Below are 27,149 nucleotides of genomic sequence, written 5' to 3'. Positions count from 1 at the left end.
TAGGATGAATGCCCTTAATATTGTATATCATAAAAACCATGAACTTACAATGCTTATTGTTCTTTCTACCCCTACACACCTATACAACAAAACTGCCTTTTTTTTTTTTTGGATGGAGTAATCTACATCAACTTTACAAACAAAACAGAATCAAAAATGGCTACACTTTCAACGGTGCTGTGGGAGAAAAAAGAAAAGAAAGAAAAAAAAAGACGACCATTAAGCTACCTCTAATCACTAAAATAATTTGATGTTATCTCCCACTTCGATAGCAGAAGCTACCCGATCTCGACAATAAGCTCAGCAGCTGTACTCATTGCATTGATACCCCCTTTCCCCAAAAGAGCCACGGCCAGTTCCTCCTCGTTCCAGTGCCTCAAGCCGATGCTGAGCCTCTTGAGCACGTCCACATCAACCTCGAGCACCCATGTGGGTGCGCATGCCACCATTAGACCCACGAACCCCGATACATAGGCCCGCCATGTGGCACGATCGCACCCTAGGGATATCTTCCCATCGAGCGCGCTTGCGAGGAACTCCAGGTGGGCCCCGAGGGCCTTGGGCCTCCGCTTCGATGCAGAGGAGGCGGAGTCAATCCCCCAAGCAAACATCCCACACAGCAGGGTGAAGTAGGCCAGGCAATAGCCTCCAAGCATTGCGACCATCCCACCGACCTCACCTCCCTCCTCTCGCTCCAACTTTTGGGCTGATATGAACCAAGACGGCAAGGTCTCCTTTATCAGGGACTGGACTAAATTAAACCCACCCGAGATCCACACAAACGAGGCCCCCAGAGAGGCAGCAAGCTTGACACGCGTCATCGCTGCAGCGAGAGATACTTGTCCATATCTCATCCCATATTTTGTCTTCCTGAGCCGCTCAATTCTATCCTTCGGAAGACCACTGCTAGCAATCTGCCTCACCGACTGCATCAGAAGGGACACGATCACCTCGCTCATAAACATGACGTCTCTCACATACCGATGGACCCTCAGGTAGAGGATCCCAGGGGCCACAGGAGTTAACCCACCTGAGAAATGGGAGCCAATCCCGTGACCCAGCAGATCTCCAACCCCACCATTGGCTGAGATCTGGGAGGAATTCAGCCCTAGAGCTGATGTGAAGCAATTCTGGAGGAGATGAACCACTGCATCGCTGTTGTGGTGGAAGACAGTCTGGGAGGCTCGAAAAAAGAGGAAGTCGCTCCAACGCTTGACCTTCTGGGCCCACAGAGAGGTAATGATGGGCATGCATGGCCATGGGCAACCCGCCGCAAGAGAATTCAAGGCAGGCCCAATCAACGTGAGGAAACGTTCAGAGGCCTTGTCGAGTTTGTAGGTGATTGTCAGGCTCACCAGCGCAGCCAGGGGCAGAGGCAAAGTAGCTGGAGAGCTCCCTGCTGCAATAGATTAGTTGAATTTTAAATTAACAAAGTGAATTTGCTCAACACACAATCAATTATCTTCATCAGCAACATCATCATATTTTGGGACACATACTCTATTTTTTTGAACTAGAGTTTCAGCATTTCGGTTCCAAAAAGGAAATACTAGTATCTAATTTGTATTTGTTTTCTTCCAAACTAAACCAATGAGGGAAAATGTGTTAAAACTGCATTCCAGACGACTTGTTGGATTATAAAACATTCGCAGATTATTTCCTTCATTTTTCATGATGAGAAAAATGCAACAAAAAATGTGAGGTTTTCTGGAAAAAATAATAATAATCTTTTGCTATAAAAACCGAAGTTTACATCATTCAATTAAGACCCAGGATATTTCAGCCATCAGAACCATAAAATACAGTGAAGATCTTCACCTTTACAAAAAAATAGATCATTTTTACAGAATAACTCTTGAAAACAGTAATTCGTCAAAAAGAAAAAAGGAAAAATAAAAAGCTCTTGAAAGCAGTAAAGCTAAATGGCGTCCTAAGGTTCTTATTTTTCTTTTTTTTCTCAGGCCTAATGAAAAATGGATTGAAAATAATAATTAAGAATTAAAAAGAAAAAATCGATACACTTTTTCAAAAATCTGAAAGAAAAAATGAATCTTAAGAATTAAACTATTTAGCCTCATTCCTCATGAAAAGACAGCAATGGCAGCTTTCCCCATAGACTTGGAGACCAGGATAGGATTCAACAGGCACCGCATATACAACAGAACTTTCACTTAGGGTGTGAGAATGCGAAATTATAGTATATACCTGTAGTAATACTTGGGACATCGACACCAATTGCAGCAAGAATTTTCTTAATCTGCTGCTCAACTGTGGACAGATTTGCAGCAGGACTAGGCCAATCGGTTCCATTCATGAAAGCAGGTTTCCAAATGCCCCTTGTCACCTCAGCAGATAAGTAGCTGACAATCGTTGCCAAGGTTGCTGGTAAGAAATCGGCGAGATCCTTCAGTCCTGAAGCAGAAAAGAAAGAGCCCAACATGAAAACAGTGACGAGTATTTGTATGAAAACAGTGACAAGTATTGGTAGCCAAGAGTCCAGAACCAAAAAAATTATCATCTATGAAGTTATTGAAACTTCTAAAACACTTAACATGGACATGGTATCAGAGTCTTAGCTAGAATTCACATTTCTACTCATGCCTTCCATCTTACTGATTTCATGCACTAGGCTTTACTAGATTTACCAAGCACAAAGTTTTAAATATTAAATATATCCACCTAACCTCATTTTTAAGTTAAGACTCTAAAATGAATGAGCAAGTGGTCGTTCATTCTCATAACTATCAATGACTACTGTCAGTAAAAACATACAATTTTTCTCTAAGATATCAAATTAAGGATCTTCATGACTGAGCAGGTAAAAAATAACAAGCATACCTGTGGCAAGCTCACGAGGGGAGAGCTTCCCGTGGGCACATGCCGTTAACGCTGCGTCTAGGGCAAATGGAGTTGCCTCTAAAATATCCCAGGCTGGAACTTTCAGCCTCATAGCAATATCCTCTGCAGTGGCCCCCGATGAGCAGCTGCTTGCTGATGTTGCCGGGGTCACAGGCGCACCACCGCCTCCTCCTCCCCGGTTTATCTTCCTAAACATCATACTAATTAGGGTATCCCCAATCTGATGCACAGAAGTCCCATTGACCAATCCGGAGAGGGTGGACGCAATACACTTCTGGTGTTGCCTGTACCAAAGCTTAAGCTTTGGAAAAGAATCCATGAACATAGGCTCCACGAGGGATGGGGCAAGGTGTTTTAAAAGGCGAGAACTTTTGAGTCGGTCATTATGAGAATTTCCAGAGCTTGCTAGCTGGGAGTTTCGCACAAGTAAGAGAAACTCTGGACTTAACTGGGTTCCCACTGGTGGGACATCTCCCTTAACATGCTCAAGTGGCGGGTGATCGAATCTCCAGAGTCTCAACAGGAGAGTAAAAGCATTGGAGAAAACCATGTGTGATGTGAGCTCCTCACCAGTTATGAGGGTCCATGAAACATTGGGAACGGCTGAACCAAATAACTCACAGATGGGCATCAACGAGCCCGCAAGCTGGGGGACCTGCATAACAATTGCAAGATCTTAACTGCAGCAAAAAGTTATTGGATTGGATACTTCGAAGTATCAGGTGGCATCACACTCTCTGATGGAACTGATGCATCTCTATTCAAGTATAATGAACTGCCATCAGTGATTATGGTGCAAATCACTATACACTAAAAAGCACCAACTTGGTGGCGCTCTTAGAGCTCTATATAATTCCTAGAAAGCAAAGGGAATCTATATACATCACAGGCCATGTATAAAATATTAACTCTCTGGAGATCCTTTTAGTGTAGACATAATTTTCATCTCACGAGAAAGAAAGTATGCTTGTAAAGCTCAACGAAATCATTGTGCCATTTGGGTTTATGAAATTTTGAATAGCTATCAACTGATAAAAGCTATTGTTTGAGAACAGGTAATATATTTCTTATTCAAGACTACATATAAATCTTAGGCTTGCAGTTAAAGGCCATGATTGAAATAAGTAAATGGAAGGAACATGATCAGGGTTGGGAAATCGAGCCTTGGGTTCAATACTGTGAAAGTTTTATGATTTTATCTGTCAAGCTTTAAACTTTCAGCTCAGTAGGCTAATGCTTCATCAAAATATCTAAAATGAATGCATAGATGTAAATTTTATGATTCTATGTAGCAAACTTTTAACTTTTCCAACAATAGGCTAATGCTCCTTCAAATTTTAATATGAAATTTATTATCCAAGCACAAATGGTGTGGATTTTCCATCTGTCTTCATGAGATAAAAGATGGCTGCAATTAGCAAGGAAGATAATATGTGGACAAGTCCACACTCTGTTCAAGTAATTTCAAGCTTCAAGAGAACCACTACCAACCCAAACCAACCCCAAAAGAAAAAGAAAAGAGAGAGAGAGAGAGTTACAAGTAGCTCAACCTACCAGGCCATGTAGAGAGAAAATCTGAACGCAATCTATGGATGATACTCCAACAAGAAGAACATTAAGGAATGGGGCATAACCGATCAAGTGGCTCTCACTTCCTGAATAATCTGTTGGAACTGGAGGTGACAGCAATCTGGTAATAAAAAGAACTGTGTGTTCCTGCATGCATGAAAAGTTGAGTTAAAATATTTTATAAGTGCCAAAAGCAAGAGTACAAGCACAAGACGTCGTCAGGTTTTGGGGGAAGAAAGTAGTTTCTAGTTTTTCATTTTTGGGATATCCCAGAGAATTAAGGAAAACAATACATTTATCTTGCACCATAATAGATGCTTTCAGATATTATAAAATAAATCTAGCACTTCAAAATTGATCCAACTCGTATTAGTTAACCCAATTTGTGTCTCTTATTCTACTTTTTAAAGGAAAACTGGAATGGAAAAGTTTTTCCAGATTTGCAGAACCAAATACAACACAAGCACCACGGCGATACTTTAACTCCAGATAATTGTGGAAAATGGAGATGTCAGGAACTTTTATATGGTCTAAAAAACTTAAAAGCCATTTCAACTACCAGTTTTAGGTAATGGGTCCATGGTGTTATGGTTTTAGAGACTAACCCTAATGCACAATTATCCAAGAATACTGAATGAATTATTTGGAACCATTAAAGAAGAGATCTTAGGCATATTTGTAAGGCATCTAACAGATAATCTCAGCCAGCACTTCTAGTTGATGGGCTCATGCTGTTACAAGCATTAACATCATCCGGAGAACATAAAAAAGATCTTACTTGTACATTCCAACCACGAAAAAGCGACGCTCCGCATAGTATGGTCGCTGCTGATATCTTCTCTTCATCCGAACCATTGAGTGCAATCTCATAAATTTTCTCGATCTCTGCTAAGCTTCCATCAAATACATAAGCTAAATTCAGTTTGGCTTGCCCATATAATACAAAATAGAGCATCTGACTACAGGAAATAGTTGTCATAGGCAAATCAGATGCCTGTGACCCTTTTATTTCCACAGTCGTCTCGCAAAAATATTTTCATACTATTTCCAGTTGTTTTCACAACAGAGCTTTCACCGAATAAATATGAGAGAAAATAATAATGCAAAAGCAAATTCAGACACATCTCCCACATTTGTCGTTATCCTTTGCGATATTGGTGGACTGGCATATTCAAGCATTTTTTATCATATTAGACAAACTAGATTTTCTGAACATAAGTAAGCAAAGGGAAACTAGACAAACTAGACAGCTGTATATCCTCTATAGCATATGTCACACATATTCATCTCACAAGCAAAGGGAAAGGCCAAGAAAGTTAGATAAGATGCAAACACATATTCATCTCAATGTTTCCTTTTGTAAGATGCCCGAAGTTAAGTTATTTTCATGTTAGTATTGGTATACTAGCAATGCATTTGGTCCAACTCTTAATGATTTTTATTTCTTTTCATATAAATTATTATGTATTTTACATGATTGTGCATGCTTTTGGAGCTTTTTCTCATAGAACCAAACCCTTCAACAATTCAAAGACAAAGGAAAGATTTCACAAGCTATATGCAATTCAGCAGCAGCATACCTTGAAGCTGGGATTGCAACCAGTGTGTTTATCAATGAGGGAGTCAGAGGAGACCCCTTTAGCAATGAAGACCACCCAGGGACTTGATTCGGGATGTTACGAGGTATTTGATGGGTACGCGCATTAACATAGCCTGGCCATAGATAAGATGATGTGTCTAGCAGATTTCTAGCTATGCAAGCCTCCACGATCAGATGCCGCATGTTCCCAGCTGCAAGGAAACCCATAGTATCAGGACCAAAACTTCTGGAAATTACATACATTAATATCTTAAATAGAATAAAAATGATAGATGAATAGAAAAGGACAAAGGGTCTGCCAGTGATTAGTCTACAGTAATGGGAGGAGCAAAAGCTCATGTACGGTGTTCATCCTGGTTAATTTTCACTCCACAATTTCTCTGATTTTTTTTATTGGAAACAAACACAAATTATATGTGCTGAGGGTTGTGGTAATTTCCCAGGGATAGGATAGATTTTCCTGCAACACTTGTCCTAATTGTAAGATTGATGCCCAATCTTCTTTCTGCCACTATACACATTGGAAGCCTTGGATACACCAAACAACCACCTGGCAGCAACTGCTGATTGCTAGCAAGACCACTACTTTCAGTTGGCCTTGATGCCGCGCACAGACTGCCAAGGCCAAGCGACGTCTACTGGAGCTCCTGATGCCCCCAAAAACCGAGTCAGCATCAGTACAAACATGTTGTCAAACCTGATCTCACTAGACAGCCTCACTTTGGCCAATCCTCGAGCTTGATGTTTATTACTTAACCAAAGTAGGAAGTCCCTTATTCATCTTCTCTACTTTTTTCATTAGAGAAGATGAATAAGGGACTTCCTACTTTGGTTAAGTAATAAACATCAAGTTATTTTTATCACACCTTCAACTAACACCTAGTGCCCATTAACTTCAAAAAAAAAAGGGAAAAGAAAAAACAACTAACACCTTAATTCTTAAAACAGAAGGCAATGTTTATTTCAAACTTCCATATAGAATCAAAGTGTGAATTCAGGTCTCCAACACCTCCGGAGGATTTTAAGTTTAATTTTAGAAGTAAAATAACAAAATAATGTGTAACAAATTTTAGCTATTATGTGGAGGTTAGTTTAGTATGTTTCTTTTTTAAAAGGTGGAGGGCAGTCTAACATTTCTCTTCCGATCCAAGTACTCTATATCACCACTAATCTTATCAAATCCTTACCCCCCCAAATTCTATTTCACACTAGTTTTTTTTTTTTTTGTGCCACCTAATTGCCAATGACAAGATATTGGTAATCGAGAATAATGATGAACAATAGGATCTTTCCACAAACTATGATGCAACATGCACAAGATTTAGTCACATCAATAAGTCCATTGACAAAAGCTCCCAACTACAGGAAATTAAATAATAGTGGTTTAAGCCAATTTATTCATACAATTTTTAATTTTCTTTTTTTCTAGAACAAGGAAACTGAATCACGACTGTAGTTGAAACAAACTTTATAAGAAAATAAAGAGGTCATTTGGAACTTTCAAAAGTTATTCTCACATCAATTCCACAAATAGTTTCAAGTATCATTTGCCAACAAGAAATTAGAAATATTTTTTACTTTTTAGACTACCTAATAGAAAAGCAAGCAATCAATGATGGCCATAAGAGTCTATGTAATCAACCTGGAGGCTGAAGGTGTTCGAAATGACCATTGGCAATGGGAGAGGAAGTCATGGCAGTTTCTAAAAACAGCGAGAATGCATCTTAAAAAAGATTAAACTGAAATTCATTTTTTCATAAACAATTGCAAAAACAGTTTTCCATTTATGCTAAGTTATTTTAAAAAACTAGAAACAATGTCCAAAATCATGGCATAATTAAACGGAAACCTTGCAACTCTCTAAATTTATGCAATATATATCTGTCGGACTAACTCTTGCCCAAAAAACTGATTGATGCAGTGAAGAAGTTGCTTCATATATTGTTTAATAAAATCAACACTAATCATTAGAAGAAATAACTTTATTAAGAAACCTTCTGAAAATCCTATTCTCGAAGTATATAGACCTTCCCCTTCTCCATAAAAAAATGCACCACTTTCTTATTATTAATAGCAGAACTGTACCTCTACAAGGACAGAACAATTTTCAAAAACTTACAGCAATTCATTGGCATGTCGTTCATGCTCAGGCACTCGATATACCCATTACCAGCAGTAAGGCCCGAAATGTACAAGATGGCCTTCGCAGCAGCCTGATTAGCCACACAGCTAACAGACTGAGGTGGAGCCAGCAAACCTTCGTAGACACCTAACTGCTGTAAGCTTGAGATCAAATCCTTGCGGCGGTTTCCCCGACCCTGTTTATCTTTCCTTTGGTAGGTTACGGCCTGTTCAGCTTCTTCAATTAGTAAGCTTTCTTCCTCATCAATGATGTTGGCAATTGCCAATGTTGTAATGGACAATAACATACACAAGCAGGTGTCAAGAAGAGGTACAGGACCTTCACTGGGATCTCTCTCCTGATAGAGAAACTCCACACCATAAGTATACATAAAGAGAAACTTACTGAATGCTTAGTACGTATGCCTGCAATTTTACCACAATTTTTTAGCAGTTGTTTTCAGATTATATATGCTTGAAGAGCCTGAGCAATTGTACAATATCAAGAATCAGCTTTAACTTGAATTTGCCGAATTATGAGACAAATTTGAGAGTCTAGATATAGTAGAGATGTAATTGATCAACGGCTGCAACTGACGATTTCAGCTCTCTCATGCCAATGAATTGGAAAAAGCAAAGCCTAAACATTTTCAGTTTTTTTAAACAAGCATTTCATAGTCAGTTACGAATGCATTGCTCAGCCATGTAAGACAGGTCTATGTCCTACCACCTGCCCTGGAAGACTACGTACTTTTTTTATTCATCTTGGCTGTTTGCTGTTAGAAGTCCCCAAAAGAAGTTGGAATCTTACCATCTTGATCCCTTGTTGACCAAGAGACATAATTTATTCTTGAGTACATTATTCATCCAAATATTTTCTGTAAAAACTTTTTAAGGATTACAACGCAAAATTTGCTGCAGTATTTCTATAAATTTAGCTTAATAGCTCAAAAATAATCCACATCACATACTCCTGCAAAGTTAAAGCACATAAATTGAATAGAAGACCATCCCTAGGTCCCACAATAAGGCGCATACTTTCAAAATAGGAATATCTATGAACATCATACCCTCTGGACAAGGCGTAGAGCAGAAATCCATAAGCCCAAAAACGTGTCATGCCATGTGGTACCATTGACTGCCTGAAGAGCCTTTACTAAACCTGAAAGTGGTAACATTGACTCAATAAACCACCGAAAATAATCTGCAGACAAATTCAATCTCATCCACTACTCTCTTCATTCTTTTTTTTTTTTTATAATGATACTCAGAATGCATTAGTAAGTCAAGACAAGTCAATGGACATGTACCAGTAAGTGTTTCAACAGAGCTAGTCGCTGCAACTTGAGATCCATCCATTGCATCTTCCAGAAAAAGATCAATCGGAAGCCACAAAGCAGATTGACTGGCCCCATAACTCTGCCCAGCAGAAGATATCAAAGAACCAGAAGCCAAGACTGCATGAAATTCTTGCTGTGACACTGTCTTGCCTTCTCTAGTGAGAACATTGCGTTTATCAGAAGTAAGTTGCAGAAAGGCTTCTGGAGACATATGTTTTAAGTTCCTCAGCGCTGCTGAATTTGCAGCAAGTATTCGCAATCGCTGAAGGAAACCTCCCCAATGTATTGGCCTACAAAGTGGAAAAAATTGTGACTGGAGTGCTTCAATAAGAACCTCATATAAATTCTCGGGTAGCCACTCAGATTATTAACTATCTAAACATAGCCACAACTGTTAAGTATTGATTTTCCTAAAAGCTCACTAAGAAAATAAAATGAACAAGCATTACAGGTTGAGCACTTTAAACTCCTTCTGCATATAAACTAGACACGACATACGCACAGAAAAGCAAGGTAAGATAATGAAGCAAACAAAACAAAGTCGTCGAAATAGGAGCATATCAATCAAAACTAAAAAGCAAAGACCAAATTGGGATGGCATGTGAAGTGACTAATTTTCCTAGAAGCTTGAGGGAGCATGCTTTGGCAATCACGATTTTTAAGCAAAGACCACATCGGGATGACATGTGAAGTGACTAATTTTCCAAGAAGCTTGAGGGAGCATGCTTTGGCTATTACAATTTTTAGTTACACTGGGAAAATCCTGTGTACACTACTTCCAATTTAGTAAGGATACGCCTGCATCCCTTTGTTTCCTTTTCTTTCATATTAGATTTTTTAAATTTATCAGTTCAATTATCAACAGTTTCCAAAGCACGTACTGCAGTATAATGGCATGCAAATAAGCACATTAGAAGCTTAAGAAAAAAAGGGAAATATATATCAAAAAAGGGAAATATATGTCATGAAAGCTTCCCATTAATGAGCTAGTCCGTTGAGTCTATATTAAAACACCAAGGTGCATGGTATTTACTCCTAGCATTTTCATTCACAAAAAGGAAAATAACCATACATGTTCCGACGTGCCAAGTAAAGAATCCTTGCAGTTACTGTATTTTGTAGAAATTCCACAATCATCTCAATAGCCATTGCGGTGTTTGCCTTTTGCAGAATCTCCTGTTGCTCTGTTTCCTTCATACTGAAACTATCTTGGCCATCTATTTCCATGTCTTGTGGTTGGGTGGGCCATCTAGATTTCTTCTCAGAAGTAAGTTTAAGCAGACCTTCATCATCTAGTGATGCATCAAGTAATTGCCAAACAATTGAAAAAACAAATTCCACCAAAAGAATTCCAGGTTCACATTCTTCGAGGCCAAATATCTGGGAAAGATTAAGAACATCATCAATGGATTTCATGATCCTGAAATTACAGATAGAAAGGAAAAGAGATGTCAAGTAATAGATATAGAGAGACAAAATAAATTACGGCAAGTGATACTGCAAGTCAGATTTCGCATTACTGCCAGGTGCATTTCAATCCAGAAAACAAAATATAGAGAGAAACAACTTTTTCTGCTTGAATGGATATTACGATGTTGATCCCTCAGAAGTCTCGATATTCATTTTAGGTAATTCAAGTTAAGATAAAAATTTTGCAGCAACATAGAGGCACCATAATTTGCCAACCTAATCCATTATGTGCTAACAAAGGAATTTCTTTCCTCTTTTTTTTTTTTTTTGTTTACAATTCCCTAAATAGAGTAATCTTTTTTCATAGCTTGATATAAAGAATTTTTATTTATAAGGCCACCAGAGAAGACAAACCAAAAACAACTAGAAGATGTAGAAAATTCTTCCCTCTCCGTTCCATAACAAGCATTTCTTGCTTGCACAATACTTTAATTGATTAAAGTTGAATACAACAGAAACAGCACAACAGTTAAATACTTACTTTGCATAATCCGGCGTATTAATCAAAGCAGTGAATGAAAAGGCCTGTCTTTTGAGGAGCCCCATGTATAGCCTATAGGCTGTCGGATAGACCAATCTACATGGAATCACCCTGAAATGGAAACATAAATTAATGTAAATTTCAGAGTAATATTTGCCGGCACATTATCTCGCGTTTATCATATGCGAGGATGCATCAATACTACAACTGCACATAACTCAAAATTACAAGGCTATACACATCTTTACACGTATATATACACAAATATATATGCATAAAAACCAATACTTTCTAATCACATAGGAAAATCGAAAAGGACGAGACAAAGTGAGATCAAGGAGGGACCTTGAAGAGAGGTGGGCGAGGAGGAGGAGAGGAGGCACGAGATTGAGGGAGAGGGCCTTGTCGAGGAACTTCCAAGTGATGGGCACGTGATTGGACCAGCAGATGTGGGAGACGAGCAGGTGGGCGAGATCGGGGGAAGGCAAGGCGACCCTGGCCGAGTTGAGGCTGGAGCTCAGCTGGACCGCCCAGACCATGGGGTCAACGTTCTTGTCCTGGGCGGCCCTAGTCAGCTCTATTACCGCCTCCCACAGCCCCCCTCCTCCTCCTCCGCCGCCCTGCACGGAGACAGCCGCCGCCATGGGGCGATTCAGCACGACCCGACTCAGTCTCTCTCTTTCTGGGTCACCCGCGAGATCTGAGGGGAGGAGAGGACGGAATCGGAACTGGGTTCTTCGTTCCTTCCTTCCTCCCTCTGTCTCTGTTTGGCTTTTTGCTTTTTGATTATGCCGAGGGTTAACTTTTTTCTCAGGACAAGGGAGGAGGGAGAGTGAAGTGAAAGCGGTCGCAGGGGTCTGACTGGCTGGGACGGTGTGAATGTCATGTACGAAGAAGAAGAGCAATGAAGAGCAGAGGAAAGAGAAAAATGCTGACCAAAAAAGTCAGCCTTGGAGGGCGGATGTTTGAAACCGTTGGAAATCCGCCCATGTGGTATCCGACCCGACTCAAATATTTAAAAGGGATATTTGATATCACCGGGACAGTGGAGGTTGCCGGCGAAACAACCACCACCCCGCCGAATGGACGAAGATCTCTCTATCTTCCTCCGCTGGTTCATTCATCACCACCACCTCGGGTCACTAGAGGGCTTAGACTCGTCGGCAACTTCAATCTCTCTCTCTCTCTCTCTCTCCTTATGCGTTTAATTTGCCGGTCAATTCCCTCTGACCTCTCTTTATGTGTGTGCGTTTTGCATGTCAAGTCAACTCCCCCAATTCTTCTTCCATTCGGTTCCGACATAGTACACTCTTTGTTTCGCTATCTTTATGTGTTTTTATCGGTTGCAGGTCCGAGTCAGCTTCGTGTCAACTCGTGCATCGTGGCTTCCCTCGTCCCCTTAATCCTCACTCACTCTCTCTCTCTCTCTCTCTCTCTCCAGGTTTCTGTTGTGTTTGCTTTGCACATTGCAGGCGTGCGATCCTGATTCCCCCTTGTCAACTCTTCGTCAATTCAGGGGGTGGGTGAGTAGCCTGCGGCCAGCATCCACCAACTTTGCTGGCACACCTCGGATGAGGGGTGACCACCCCCGGTGACCATCTCCTCCCCGCTCTCCTATCCAGCAGTGTCGATCAGCCTTTTTTTTTTTCATTTTCAAAATATAATTTTATTAAATAAAATCCAAAATTCGTTAGTTTTGGTAAAAAATAATTCAAGATTAGGGACGAGAACGAAAACGAAAAAATAGTTAAAGGTTAAGGACTAAAAGTGTCTTCTTCCCATAAAAGATAGTTCTCAAAAAATATTTGTGAAACCCATTAACTAGGTATGTAATCACTTTATGTATAGATATAGATACCACTAATAGATGGATCAAAAGATCGTGACATATGGTAAGTGGCTTCCATTAGAGTGTGAGAATATGTGAAGTTCATGTGTTGTGGACATTGTCGGTCTTTGCTCGATCATATAGCAATGATCCACTGTAGGGTCATTTCCTATTTTTCTTTTGTCTAACAGGTTAAGGTAATTCAAGTTTCTTTTCGTGAATTACGCTCTTCCTTTTTTCGATAATTGATTTAAGCATCGAAGGGAAAATTGGGATTCCCTCCCATTTATCTCTTATTTTTATTTTATTTGAAAAATTGTATTTATCCTATGCTTTGTTGACTCATTTCATATCATGACTCAAGAGTTAAAACTGATGGATTTTAGTCTTTCTTTTCAAAATCTGAAGAAATTTCCAGAGAACCTTTTTCGATCATCCGTTTATTGTTCTTCAGAATGCTAAAAGAAAATTACTCGATTTTCTTTTATTAATATACGCCCAAACCATTTTTCCTCATTGATTCTCCCTTCGTGCAAGTGATTGTGGTCAATCAAGGTATGCATGATGATGGCTAGGTCCAAGCAAATCGAGGTTGGATCATGGCTCGAGTCTCGGAGCCCATAGCACGTGATTCATTCACATGGGCATCTTGGGGATCGTTAATCCCGTGAGGTTAGTGGTTTAATTATTACGCTTCTACATTTAATTTAGGTACCCAATCTTTATGCGAATCGGGCATGGGTGTGTCTTGAATTTCGTACATTGGCATCTAATGGAGTCTGGATTCGAGCTTCAAGTCTTGGTGGTCTTCACAATCCAATCCACACGAACATCACTCCAAGCTAACTTGCATGAAGGGACGTCGAGGGTGTTCCTCGATTTCCCTCTCCGATACTTAAGTCAGTCTAGGGTTTATTTCAATTTTATATTAACCATAAAATAACGTGCCCGATATGTTTATATAGGAGAAAGGATATATCGGGATGTTCCCAAGATATTAGGATGGAGATATATTTTGTGAATATTTGATGATATGAATTACTCTAATTAGGGGAATAGGAAATATCACATCACTTGTTCTGTGGACACACGACTTGGCTCGACTTAGTCGCAGGCTTAGGCCTGTTGGGCCTCGTCACTTGCTCTTGGCCTGATGGCGCAATGTAGAAGACTTTTCGGATGGGCCTAGACTCAATTGTTGGGCCTGAAGTCCATCATTAGCCCCTTGTTTGGTTCATGGCTTGTCCGGGGAGCAAACACATTGACACTCGTTAACATGCGATTGGTTCACGTGTGAACACATGGATCACTAACGTGGACATTGACGTGACACTTTTTGACCCATGGATCGACTCCACATGAAGCACAATAGACATGCCCCTTGACCATTAGATAGTCGCGTCATCTCAACTTCTAACGCATGACATCAACAGCCATTACCTCGATTCTAAAACCACTCCACAGGGTCTAGGATACTATCATCACCCATATCACGTCCTGTCGTTTTACTTTCCCGCTCCAAACATTTTTAAGCCATCTTCCTTACTCTTCCGCCACTTTCCTCTGTAAATCCAAGCTCTCTTTCAATCTCTAAGATTTCGTCCTCCCTATGTGTGAATTCTCTGATCTCGTTGCCGCTATTCTTACTGCAAGCACCATCGTCGCCATGGCAAAAGGATCATCTTCCCCAGCTAAAGGTAAGGCTGCCACCTCGTCTGCCACTCAAACCCTGTGAACCGCTTCCGAAGGCTGACATTTTTCAATGTTGTGACGAAGGGAATGCTCCATCATGACGATAGGCTCGAACTGCCCAGCCTATATACAGCCTCCACCAGTGCTTGAGACAACCAGATCGTTGTATATCCCGATCAGATCAACGCGGGGCTGCGATGGCCCATTCACGACTCTATTCTCGAAATCGTAAGGCATTATAAGAATGCCCTTACTCAGTTGACACCCTTACGCTCACAGCTATAAGTACTCACTAGTCGCGTTCAGACGCTACTTTAGATTAACTAACGTAGAAGTCCACAAAGACACTATGTACTTCTTCAAGGCGCATACAAATGTGTCAGGCTCCCCCATTATCGCGATAGATAAGAAATCAAAGTCCGACTACAAAAAGAGTTACTTATTTATCTCGCAAAAGGATTGACCTTGGAGAAGATGGTCATTTCCTAACAAACCACTGCGTCTTCTAGCTCACGAAGTCGCGGAATAAGGGAAGCGGTTCCCAAAAAGGTTCCACCCTCTGAATCCAACGACTTAGGTTAACGAGGCTAATTCAAACGCAGCTAAACTTATTCCTGCAAGTCGTGACGATGTTATTGGGTATGTGCTAATGCTTTCAAATTTTTTACTTTTAGAGCACCTCGATAACTATGGATTCGGTAACTTATTGGTTGATTCTAATGAAGATGATGATCAGAACAAGGTGACATTTTCCCCTAACCAAGGGGTTTTGATGAAGGAGGCGCGCAAGAAGAAGCGATAACTCGATGATGCTGAAGACAAAGTCGACGATAAGGATGTGGGCACCGAGGAAACCAATTTTTTTCTTTTATTTGAGGAGCCCAACCTTTAAACTGGAGGAGAAGTCGTTGTAACTGCCCCAAGTAGAACAACTACCCATACTACCCCTAAGTCGTGCACGATTAAGGAGGGGGTTGACCTCGAGGGTGATAAGACCCCTGGAAGTCCTCGACCAACCAAAGCTATTGTTCCAAGCAGCTCAAGACGCGCGACGGAGAAAAATGTCGCCATAGATAGTGTTGAGGCGGGGAAGCGCTTTGAGCTCTCCTCGAACAGGAACGTCACTAACAAGAGCGACTCTAGGGATCCTGAAGTCGCTTCTCAGCTGTTACGCTTCACCATCCTCCCTAACGACATTATCGATAGGATCGAGCACACAGATCGCGAGGAGGTTGTGCGCATTCTCACCGTTGATTGTAAACGCCTAAGTATATACTCTTCTTCCTTCATCTCCCTTTGAGATTATGTTCACTTGTAACTCGAATAACACGGTATTCCAACTTCTGTTGTAGCAAAGCTCTGCCATCTTCCAGATCGTACAGCAGTATGGGATTGATGGCCTGGTCATCCAGGGTAATATCTAGTTGCTCGAGAAGCAGGTGAAGAATAAGGAAGGGGAGAAATGGGCTATGAACAATCGCTTAACAAAAAAGAACTCGGCGAAGCTCTAATCATTGAGAAATACAAACTCAAGAAATGCATTAATGACCTAGCCTTGCTTGAAATGCAGCGCGACAATCTCCAAAAAGAAGTGGATCGACTGGAGAAAGCCTTGAGCGACAAGGAAAGGGACCGGCTTGTCACGCTGAAAAAGACTGAAGAGCATAAGGCAGAGGAAATCAACACGCTTAAGTGTGAATATAGACGCGAGTTGCGTCTGTAAGCTGCCGAATCTCTTTACTAGAGCCTTACTGCTTTGAGAGATTGCTGGAGAAGTATGGACATGACTATATCTTGTGGGACATGGGTTTATTCAAGGCCATCCCTCAGCTAGAAAAGCGTTTCAAAATCCCATCAAAGAAGTCCCTTTGGCCCGAGACGCGTTTGGCCATGCCCTCATTTGCTCCAACTATTGAATCCCCCCCCCCCCCCCCCCCCCCCCCCCCCCCCCCCCCCAAGTGAAGGGACTCCAGAGGTTGTTCCTCACATCGCGACTACTGGAGGAGGCTGCATCAATGCTGAGGCAACTGAAGAGCCTCATGCAGACGCCTGATTTTTTTCCCTTTTTTTTTCATAATCGAGGGTTATGCTTGTAAATCTATCTTAGACTAATCAAATATTTTGCAAGTCTTGACTCTCAAGCGTCTTGTTTTCATACAATCGCTGAAATTACTAGTCAAAATGCAACTCGAAAAGGACCTTGCCGTGCACAAACATGTCCTCGAAACTTTATCAATGAACCAGAGCGTGACTATAATTAATATCATTTGTCGCTTTCATTAAAGTCATCTTATTTGGGATTGCTCATAAATAGAACTTACTTGGAATCATTGTCGAGTGGCTTGGTTTTTAGGCATCCACTGCCGACTTCAGGATGTTCTATCAAACACGTGGCATGGGACCCAATTGGATTGGAGTCACCACTACACCATTTATTTGGTCGGTGAGCCACCTAAATCACCTACGAGGTCAGGATACTAAAGGTGTTGTTTGAAAATGTAGTTGAGTTTAACTCAACTCCATTTGAACTATGTATATATATGTATATTTAATTAGGTTGTAATAATAAGGTGGAGAGAGAAAATAAAAAAAGTAATGATTGTGTTTTTGAATTATGAGAAAAAGTAATGAATAGTTGAGAGAAAGTAATAATTGTATTGTTGAATTGTGAAAAAAGTAATGAATAGTTGAGAGAATTTACTTTTAAAAATTGAATTGAATAGTAGTTAAAATATTAAAAAAATGAAGAAAAATTGGAAGTAATAATTGTGTTGTTAAATTGAATATAAGTGGAGTTAAATGTAGTGGAGTTAATAGAGTTGAACTCACCAAACAAAGACTAAGCACCTAAGAATTTAAAGTTTTATTGGTCTTTTTAACCAGAGAAATAAGTTTGAGGGCTTCGTTATGAGATTAGAGACCCACAAGCCAGTAACTCGCCCTTTCGGTACCCTCCTAGGCTCCTAATAGTTCTAACACTTTTATTCATTAAAGTCGAATTATTTAGTTCTAGGGTCGAGTCTATAGTCGTGAATATACAAAGAAATTAAAAAACGAATTATGGACTCCGCACAATACACGTGCTTATATAATTATACAGTCCGACTATCGAATAATGGGCCACACATTCAGGCCAAGAAAGATAAATGAACCATACATTCAGGCCAACATACATCACATGCGATATATTTAGGCCAACATACATTACAAAGTGGGCCGAGTGGGCCTACAAACCGGCTTAACCCTCGAAGAATGTAAAATGAGCCTAGGGTCCCTATCCTAGAAAAATTCTAAGTGAATCCCCTATATTTATACATTTTATTAACGGTTTTTTGATTTTATTACTCATGGTCATATTTATGTGAATTAGCCAATTAAATCCCCAATTAAGTCAAGTGGTTCACTAATCTTGTTTAGAGGACCCCGGGTCCAAATGGCCCGCCCTCAAGGTCACAAAGACCTTCCTAAGGGTCTAAGACACCCCAATTGTATCTAATTAGCCTAGGCCCGTGTAATTAAGCCAAATATATATGATAATTACAAATTAACATGTCAATTACACAATTTGACTGATTTTAACTCAATTAAACACATATAAGGTCGGCCAACACTTATAAAGGTGGCTATCCACATTAATCAAGTCTAGAGATATTCAATTAGACTCTATTGGATTCCAATTCCTAAGGCCAAAACACTAATTAAGTTGATTTCACTTAAATTGATCTAATTACTCCTCATTAGACTTTAATTAAGCAAAATCGAACTCAATTGGATCCTAATCCACTTGGCCCTACACATCATTTATACAATCATGATCTCCATACATTAATCGAAACATAAATTGAAAGGATTGGCCACAATTAGGACTTATTACACAAGAGGAATGAATACTCAACATAATTACCACCTAATTGGGCCTAATCAATCGCTAATTCAATCAATTAGGACTAGGATCAATTCAGCAAAAAAAAATTAGCATGCTTAAGAAGTCAATTTAGAGATAATTAAGACTAATTAGACTCAATCAAGCAAATTCCAAACAATAGGAAATCAAACACGCTTATAATCGAAGGGGGAGGGGGTCGGGGCCGCCAATCGGCGACCTCGAACCCTCCACCGAGGGCGCTGGCACCCACAGAGGACATCGGCGCCCTCGGTGTAGTGGTCGAGGTCGCCGATTGGGGTCGGGTCCCCGGTAGATTCGAGGTCGAGGCCGCCAATCGGCGACCCCGACCCCCTCCCCCTTCGATTTTTCATTATAAGACTAAAATGAAACAAAATGAAAAGTTGAGGATAGGATGATAAAAGAAAAAAGATTTAGGATCAAAATGATTAAAAAGTTAAAGATTGAGGACTGAAAATGAAAAAAATTAACGCTGTAACACCCAATATCTAACGGAGTAAACCACGAGGGGCTAATTATCCCAAATAAAAGAACATGGTGCGATTTGTCCCTACCCCAAACCATAATGAGAGTTTGTCTTTTTCCCTTTATTTTATTAAGAATGAATTAGAATAATTATTATAAAAATGTTATGTAAATATGCACGAACAAACATGTACAAAACAACTAATATAAACAGCACGAAAAAATTTAATTCATCGTATATAGAATTTTTAAATCAATTGTGGTTCTATGAAAAAAAATTATAACACTTAACATCATAAATAAAATAAAATAAAACTTTAAATTTAAGATGAGAAAACACTATCTTAGAAAGAGGACGATGAATTTTTATTATAATTACTATACTTAATTAATGTAAGTGACAAATCTATTCTAACAATAGCTTAAAAACTAATTATTATAAAAACCCTGCATGTGCGATGCCTTCAACTCACAATAGTTCAATTTTATTGTCCTGGCTGTAAATTTGATTTCTTGTGTACATCGGATGAGGCCTTTTGTTGTATTTATTTCTCTATCTCCATCAAGAATCAAATGTAAAACTGAAAATTAGTGAAGTATTATCTTTCAAGTTTACATGTCGTGATTTTGAAAAAATTTGCAAGTGCCATTCCTTCGAGAATATATGTCCTAAAATGCCCTACCCGCAATGCAAGTTCATGTAGACTTGTTCTTGACACAACCAATTTTAGGCCGATTCAAGATCAATCCGGCTCGTATGTGGCGGGTTTCTTAAGCATCCACCCGATTCTAAGTGTCCAGGTCAAAATAAAACAAGCAAGCAATCATCAATCAGGGCCCTAGTTCGGTTGAAGAACGTACCTCCTGGGCAGTGACGGGAGGACGGAATAGGGTTAATTTGTGGGCCGAGCCTACTTATTTGTTGTTCTCAACCAACAAATAAAGTACTGCAGACATCTTGAATTAATATATCCACGATGTCGACTTCTTTCGAACAGATGAAACCATCACTTGTTGATAATTGTATGAAGAGGTCAAAACTGAGGCCGACTGGGACTTAATAATAATACATCAAGGGGGCGATGGACCGGGCCCAAAGCAGAAAAGAGAACCACCCTAATCTGGACCCATCAATTCCCTTCCTTTCCACCCCACTCTCAAGAAATTTGAAGTCCATTTGATCAAGAAGAAGCAACTTAGGTTTTGGGCAGCCCAGAAATTGCACCCTAAAAGCCCTATCAGCCAGAAATTGTGGAAGACTAGTCTACTGGAGTACAAGACCTCAATGTTAATGATAAAGAAGAAATACTTTTCATGCCAACCTTGAGCAAAACACCGACATAGAAAGAAAATAAAGCACAATTCCTGTGTACCTCAGTCGATCTATAACTTAATCTCATAGTCCCTGACCCTAAGTTGTTGAGACCTAAATAACCATATCGAACCCAGTTCAAATTATAGTCTTGTCCCAGTCTTGTCACAGACTACATGGGTAGCTTGAATAGTGAATTAGCTTCCAAAAATTTACCTGGTTAGAGAGCATAACAAGGTGCGAGGTTTTGGAGGAGATATTCACTTCGCTGCAGCTCCAGTTTCCCTTTGAAAATTGTCTATTTGAACTGAGGGCAGAACTTTTTGAGGTGGCTTTCTCAAGAAGCTTTTCGAATACAGGTCACCAAAGACAATTACCTGATAAACAAATGTAATCAAATTGTCATCCGGGACTAAAAAAGAATTTTCCTAAATCTATGTTCAAGGAATCTTCGTTTGAGGCTTACAGCTCCAAGCATCTGTTCGTAGCTTAGGGGATGACCAAACCAGAGACACGACAAGAAGATGCTCACCAGCTGAAACAAAACAGATTTAAATTAAGGGGAATTGTTAAAAGGATATACTTTTCTTTTGGCTAGTTCAGTTTTTACCTGTCTCGTTGTCATTATGGTGGCAAAGGTAAAAGAACCGAATGTGCGAATCGTGTAAGAGATGAAAAATTGACTAGCAGTTGCTACCTGAGATGGCCAATAGGTTCACTAGTATAAGGATTTTGGTACAAATACTCTTTCTGTCCAGTCATGTGAAACGGAGAGAGGAGAAAAAGGACGCTGAAGAATAATAGGTTAACTATTATTCCACTTACTGTTGAGAGCATGACAATGTCCCATAAACAATCATGATGGCGATATACGAAATCAATGGCGAGAACCTGATGTCCTTGTAATATAAGACCTGTATATCCAACATAATAAAGCCAATGCAGTAACTTAGGAATCAAATATTGAATATTCGAAAGTGTTCGCATAGTAGCAGGAACAGACCTGTGAAACTGAGAAAAACAAGAACATAAAGTCGTGCAGAAAATCTGATTGTGAATCTCCATGTCATAGCCCTTAAATAATTTATCTTGAAACGTCCTGGTAAAGCCATCAAACCTGTAAGGATATGTGTATGACTAGTTAATCCGGGACTCAAAAATTTAGTAGCAAAGAAGTAGAAGGGCATAATCTCAGAGCAATCAAGGCATTCAAGGCCACCAAAAACTTAACAGTAGCACAACGAAATTAATAAAGATGAGGACAGGTCTGCGAATGATACCCGAGATAACCAATCATCAAGGAGACGCCCCAAACGGTGTTCTCCCTTCCTCTACTGTATGGACTAAAATCTGATCCAGCCTAACAATGAAATAAATATATGATTAATCATTTCAGCAATTGTTACATTAGAAAAGGTGCAGGTTCTCATCCATCACCAAAACCAGGATTTTTGCACTAGATCATCTGTCATTAACTATTTAGACCAGGAAAACTTATGCTCCGTTTGGTTTTTGCAGTTAAAATCACAAAAATTTTAACTTTATCTTCAACTCAACACACTACACAACAAAAATACACATTTTCCAAGTCAAAAATTTTAACTTTAACTTTAACTCAACACACTACACAATCATTTGTCATTTTCTACGATCAAAATCAAAATTACTTTAACTCTGAAACCAAACGCACCATTAATTCCCCGAGGGAGGGTGGTGGTGTTGGAGTTGTGGTTGTGAAGTTTAGACTAGGACCACTAATATGAGCTTAGTATCATTCATGGGATCAAAAACCAGGAAAAAGAAAATTAAACACAAGGTCCTGGGCATTACCGGATATAAAATGAATATTGAGCAACCCACTGTCACCAGAAAAGCTAACAAATAGTCAGGTCCCTTGTATTTCTTTCACATGATAACAGTTCCCCAGACCTGTCAGAGGAAGTACACCCTAGAAGGTACAGTTAAAAATCACTATTATAGAGCAGAATTGTCAAGCTAACGAACGGATTGAACATGCAAGAGTTAAGAGATACCAGACACAAATATAGGGAATAAGGTAGATCATAGAAAAAGGATGTTAACTAGAGTTCCTTTTCTCTTAAATAAATATATCAGAGCAGCCTCCACGAGGGAGAGCAAGTGCTAAGTTTGATACTAGGAAGTCCATGAAAATCAAATATTGCAAAGATCGAAGACATATATACACCTATACTATTATAAAGCCAGAAGGAAGGTTTCGTCTAGCTTTCAGTTTCCGAAAAACCTCAATAGTGAAATGAATATAATTGATAATAGCTACGTAATGAAGGTTCTGATAATAAGTACTATCAAATAATGGTTTTTGCCACATTTTTTCTCTCCCTCTCCTACTTCACTCACCTGCTCTCTCCTCTCTCTCCCTCCTCCTTCAATAACTTCCATCCGTCCATTTTTTTTCTCGCATTTTCATTTTCAAATTACAAACTATTACGAAAAAGATGATATACATGGATTCGGCAATTATACATTTTATTTGCCTTACTCTGTATTATGTTTACCAAGTGTAGGGCAGGTCCATAATCTAGTAAACACAGCCTCATCTTGAAGCTAAGATAGTAAAGTAATTTCACATATAAAAGAAAAAAGAGAAAGAGTTGCATGACTTAGCTTACCATAACAGGAATCATTTTCGCACACTTTGCTAGCGTCTGAACAGGGAAACTGACATATTTTAGGGCCTGCAGTAAGCACAGACAGTCAGAAAGAACCCACAATAAAACAAGGCACAAGCACAGTCTTTGTACAACTTTCGACAGAGAGAATGGCTGCTTACTTGGCAGAGTATTCAACAATGTAGAACTTTGGCAAATGATAGATAAGAAGGATTACCTCATATTGGCATGTCGTGGTTAGTATATTTGATACTGATACAAGGCAGTACTTATAAAGGAGCAACGGGGTCCAAGGCCTTCTTGCTTGCCTAGAGAAAAGATTAATATTACTCACCAACGTAACAATTATCGGATGCAAAGAAAAAAGTATTGCATGTTACCAGCATTGACAAATCAGGAGTTTATTTAACGTTTTGCATGAAACTATGCATATTGTGGAGATTTACGTTCTACTCATGAAAATGCACGAGAAGAGATGTCATAGTGGCAATTTACCAGTAAAACAGCTGCAGAAACTGTAGATGTCGTGATGCGGTTGCAGAAAACAAGGAACAGTGAATATTGGAAAGGTTCCTTGTTTGGACCATAAGGTACTCTCACGATCTTTTCCTGCACGAATGAATTTTAATCAACTCTAAAGCCAAAAAAGACCCTTAAGCTTAGTGTATCATAGATAATATTGGAATTCTGTGTGTTTGGTTTTACAGTTGAGTAGAGTTGATTTTTTATTTTAATTGAGTTGTAATGATTGTGTCGTTGAATTATAAAAAAAAGTGTGAAAATATAATGAATAGTTGAGAGAATTTAATATTAAAAATTGAATTGAGTATAATAAAGTTGTTGTGGGTTTATGTATGTGGCCCACCTTTTTAACTTTAAAGAGTTAATTTTTATTGTGTAGTGAGTAGAATTAAAGTTAGAGTTAAAATCTTAAAATTCGATTTCGAAACCAAACGGAGTTGACTTGGGGTAAACATAATCGATAGACCTCAATCAGCCCGACGACAAAACTAGGCTGCAAATGCTCTGCATCTTATCCTTTACATAAGTGAAAAGATAATAATGTCATAGTTCTCCATAGACTGTCATTATCTCAACATTAATATGGCACCGCACGGTTTGTATTCTGATGGATGGAGTCATGAAATAGGGAGGAGGATCTTCTCAGACAGTTTAATCATCCACGCAAACAGCATAGATTCTCGGCATCAAAATTCAGAACCCAACAAATAACTTAATCAAGTCTGGTAACATCCGATAATTCCAATCACAGCCATGCAGCTTCGGCAAGCAGTAGCTTTGGTGAAGCTTGCTTACTTGCTTAAGCTTCCTCACCAGGTCTTTTTCTGCAGCACAATCAGCCCCTTGAAATGCAAAAGGCAATAGCGAAGGCAATAATACAAAGCATAAGAAGTAGATCGTCTTCTGAAGTAACTAAAAGTTTCATGCTACAACACTCAATACAATGAATGGCCATCTCCACTTACGATGGCACAATCATCTAACCTTCCCATTGGCATCACCCACCAAATCGTGAACTAATTTAGTAGATATGATTCCAAAATCTAGCCGTGGAGGTCAACCAAAAACAAGAAATGGAATCAAAGGCTGAGGGAGGCGTAGAGTAGCGACCTGCAGAATACCGTAGGTGACAAGAGTAGTCATGATGCCGGTGACAGGAAAAATGCCTTGCCATAACCTGCTCCAGCTATCTTCTCCAGCTGTCGGCTCCTCCGTCATAGTCCATGCACCTCTCAAACTCTCTAGTAATGCAATCCCAGACCAAAACCAGTTCAGATTCAAACTGAAACTCCTTAAAGCAATGGACGGGGATCAATTAATGTTCACCTTCCTTAAAAGCAGCGTTGAGGACAGCCAAGAGTTTGGGGGGTTCAGTTCGGAATCTGACAGGGTGGGACTGTCTTCTCTCCGACTCCAATCCTCTGTCCAAGTTCACTAGTTCGCTGGCGATAATCTCTCCTGTGCTCGTATAATTGTTTGACTCTCACTCTGTTCTTCTGCGGAAAGGACGAACCAGAGAGGGCGTATTCTTGTACAAGGAACCAGCAATCCACAAACCATCTTAATATATATATATCCAGAAGCACAGAACTCCAGAAACCAAGACACAACCTGTAGAAACATAACGCAACCATTTTCAAGAGGAAATCAAATGTACCATATACCAGCCATTAAAAGTGTAGGACGCCGTTGAACATATGATCATCGATACATGATTTATGAATTTAAGGTTCTGCACTGCTATGCCGAGCCCGCGCTCCGGTTACACGAAAATGTCCCCTTGATGCAAACAATTTCAGCAGACTCAGAGATTCACCGACAGGAAAAAAACCATACTTGGGTCATCTCACGCGGCCTGTTTGTGCTTTCAAAGGAGAAAAGATCCAACATTTATCCAACCCATAATCCTCCTAAACAAAACAAAAGCTTACTGAAAGCTCAGATCAGGACGGGGAAGAAAACGTCCCGACAACAGATATTAAAGGTTGTGAGCAATCGCTCCGACACTCAAATGATCGACAAGATATTGAGCCTTCTAATACGAGACAAATCACATATAAGACCATGACCTGAATTCCGCCAAATCAGACCGATCAACAACCTCAGAACCTGTTGGAAATTCTTCAAATTTTCGGATTTGTAACATCCATGGAACAGAAAATTGCCATGAAAATAGTTTGCAATCTGAGAAATTTGCAAGCGGCCTGCTCACCTATCAGTCTCCGGGCAACTTCTCCGATCAGCGTTCAAATGCTAGACCCAGAGGCCGAACTGAATCCTAAGGTCATCACCCAACATTTCCTAACACATGATTTCCGGAGAAAATTTTCGATGTTTCCGATGAGAAGGCTCGACAGATTTGGAATTTGTCCCTATCTCTCGCTGGGATCACCTAAAACCCTCTGAAAATCGGAGACACGCTGCCCACTGCCCACTAACGAAGTTGCAGCTACAAGGTCGTCGGACAAAAGGCCGATGTGAGAGGAGGCACGAGCCGGCATGGAAGCTGAGGATTTGAGGGCATTTGCAAAGGGAGGAGAAAGAGTCACAGAGAGGGAAATGGGGCAAATTTTAAACCAAGTGAATTACTGGGATCTTTCTACAAGTAAAAATAATACGGCTTGTTAGGCGCTTGTTCTCGAGCCGCGAGGTTTGAGAAAATTCATAATCGAAGGTTTGAGAAAATTCATAATCGAAAAAGTTTTAAATCTTAGTAGACTGGCCGAATTATGTTAACCTTTCGGTATTTGGGTGTAGGGGTGAGGCCACGAGTTGACGTGTCGCCCCATGTATAATAGATGACTTCATAAACGATGTGATATGCGATGTTTTGATTGAGGGGTCTGAGGTGTTATAAATACCTTCAAGGACCTCGTTTGAGAAAAATTTACAAAGGTATTGAAGAGATCAGAAATATTCTAAATCCTTCTAAATGTCATAATTTTAAATTCTCCAAATTAAGAGTTTTATGAGGTTTTAGTGCACCTTCTTATTAAAAAATAAGATTATCAATTTGATCCCAAAATAAATTCAAAATAACAAAATGAATCTAATTAAAATCCTCCAAAACTAAAATGCTTTTTTAGCTTTAGAGTTTATTTTTAATTATATTCCACTTATCTTTACTTATATTCAATTCAATAATACAATTGTTAATTATTTTTTCCTTTTTCTTTAATTTTTTAACAATTCAATTTAATTTTTAATATTAAATTCTTTCAACTATTCATTACATTTTTCACAATTCAATAACACGGTCATTACTTTCTCTTAACTATTTATTATTTTTTCACACTTTTTCTCATAATTCAACAACACAATCATTACAACCCAAT

The 27,149-nt window shown here is 39.6% G+C and overlaps 1 protein-coding gene and 1 pseudogene across 4 annotated transcripts; both read right to left on the bottom strand.

Annotated features, from left to right (window-relative positions):
- On the bottom strand, positions 1 to 20,993 carry LOC116210898 (mediator of RNA polymerase II transcription subunit 33B-like). 4 transcript variants are annotated; one of them, XM_031545027.1, is made up of 12 exons: positions 20,858 to 20,993; positions 11,441 to 11,551; positions 10,562 to 10,909; positions 9,460 to 9,779; positions 9,220 to 9,311; positions 8,148 to 8,508; positions 6,009 to 6,219; positions 5,207 to 5,321; positions 4,414 to 4,575; positions 2,839 to 3,514; positions 2,206 to 2,412; positions 1 to 1,399 (listed from the first exon to the last, which is right to left on the bottom strand). In XM_031545027.1, exons 2-12 carry the CDS (start codon positions 11,503 to 11,505, stop codon positions 279 to 281), a joined length of 3,678 nt encoding a protein of 1,225 aa, XP_031400887.1. In that variant the 5' UTR covers positions 11,506 to 11,551; positions 20,858 to 20,993; the 3' UTR covers positions 1 to 278. The 4 variants fall into 4 exon arrangements, with proteins under 4 accessions (XP_031400887.1, XP_031400886.1, XP_031400885.1 ...); XM_031545026.1 differs by lacking the exon at positions 20,858 to 20,993 and adding an exon at positions 11,786 to 12,989 and having other exon boundaries at positions 1 to 1,396; XM_031545025.1 differs by lacking the exon at positions 20,858 to 20,993 and adding an exon at positions 11,786 to 12,969.
- LOC116210900 lies at positions 20,288 to 26,425 on the bottom strand (annotated as a pseudogene).
- Between the last annotated feature and the right edge of the window lie 724 nt (positions 26,426 to 27,149).

Source organism: Punica granatum, chromosome 6 (assembly GCF_007655135.1).
Source record: "Punica granatum isolate Tunisia-2019 chromosome 6, ASM765513v2, whole genome shotgun sequence".
In the NCBI taxonomy this organism is placed as follows: Eukaryota; Viridiplantae; Streptophyta; class Magnoliopsida; order Myrtales; family Lythraceae; genus Punica; species Punica granatum.
The sequence above is the reverse complement of the archived record's forward strand: the minus strand, read 5'-3'. Positions and strand labels throughout refer to the sequence as shown.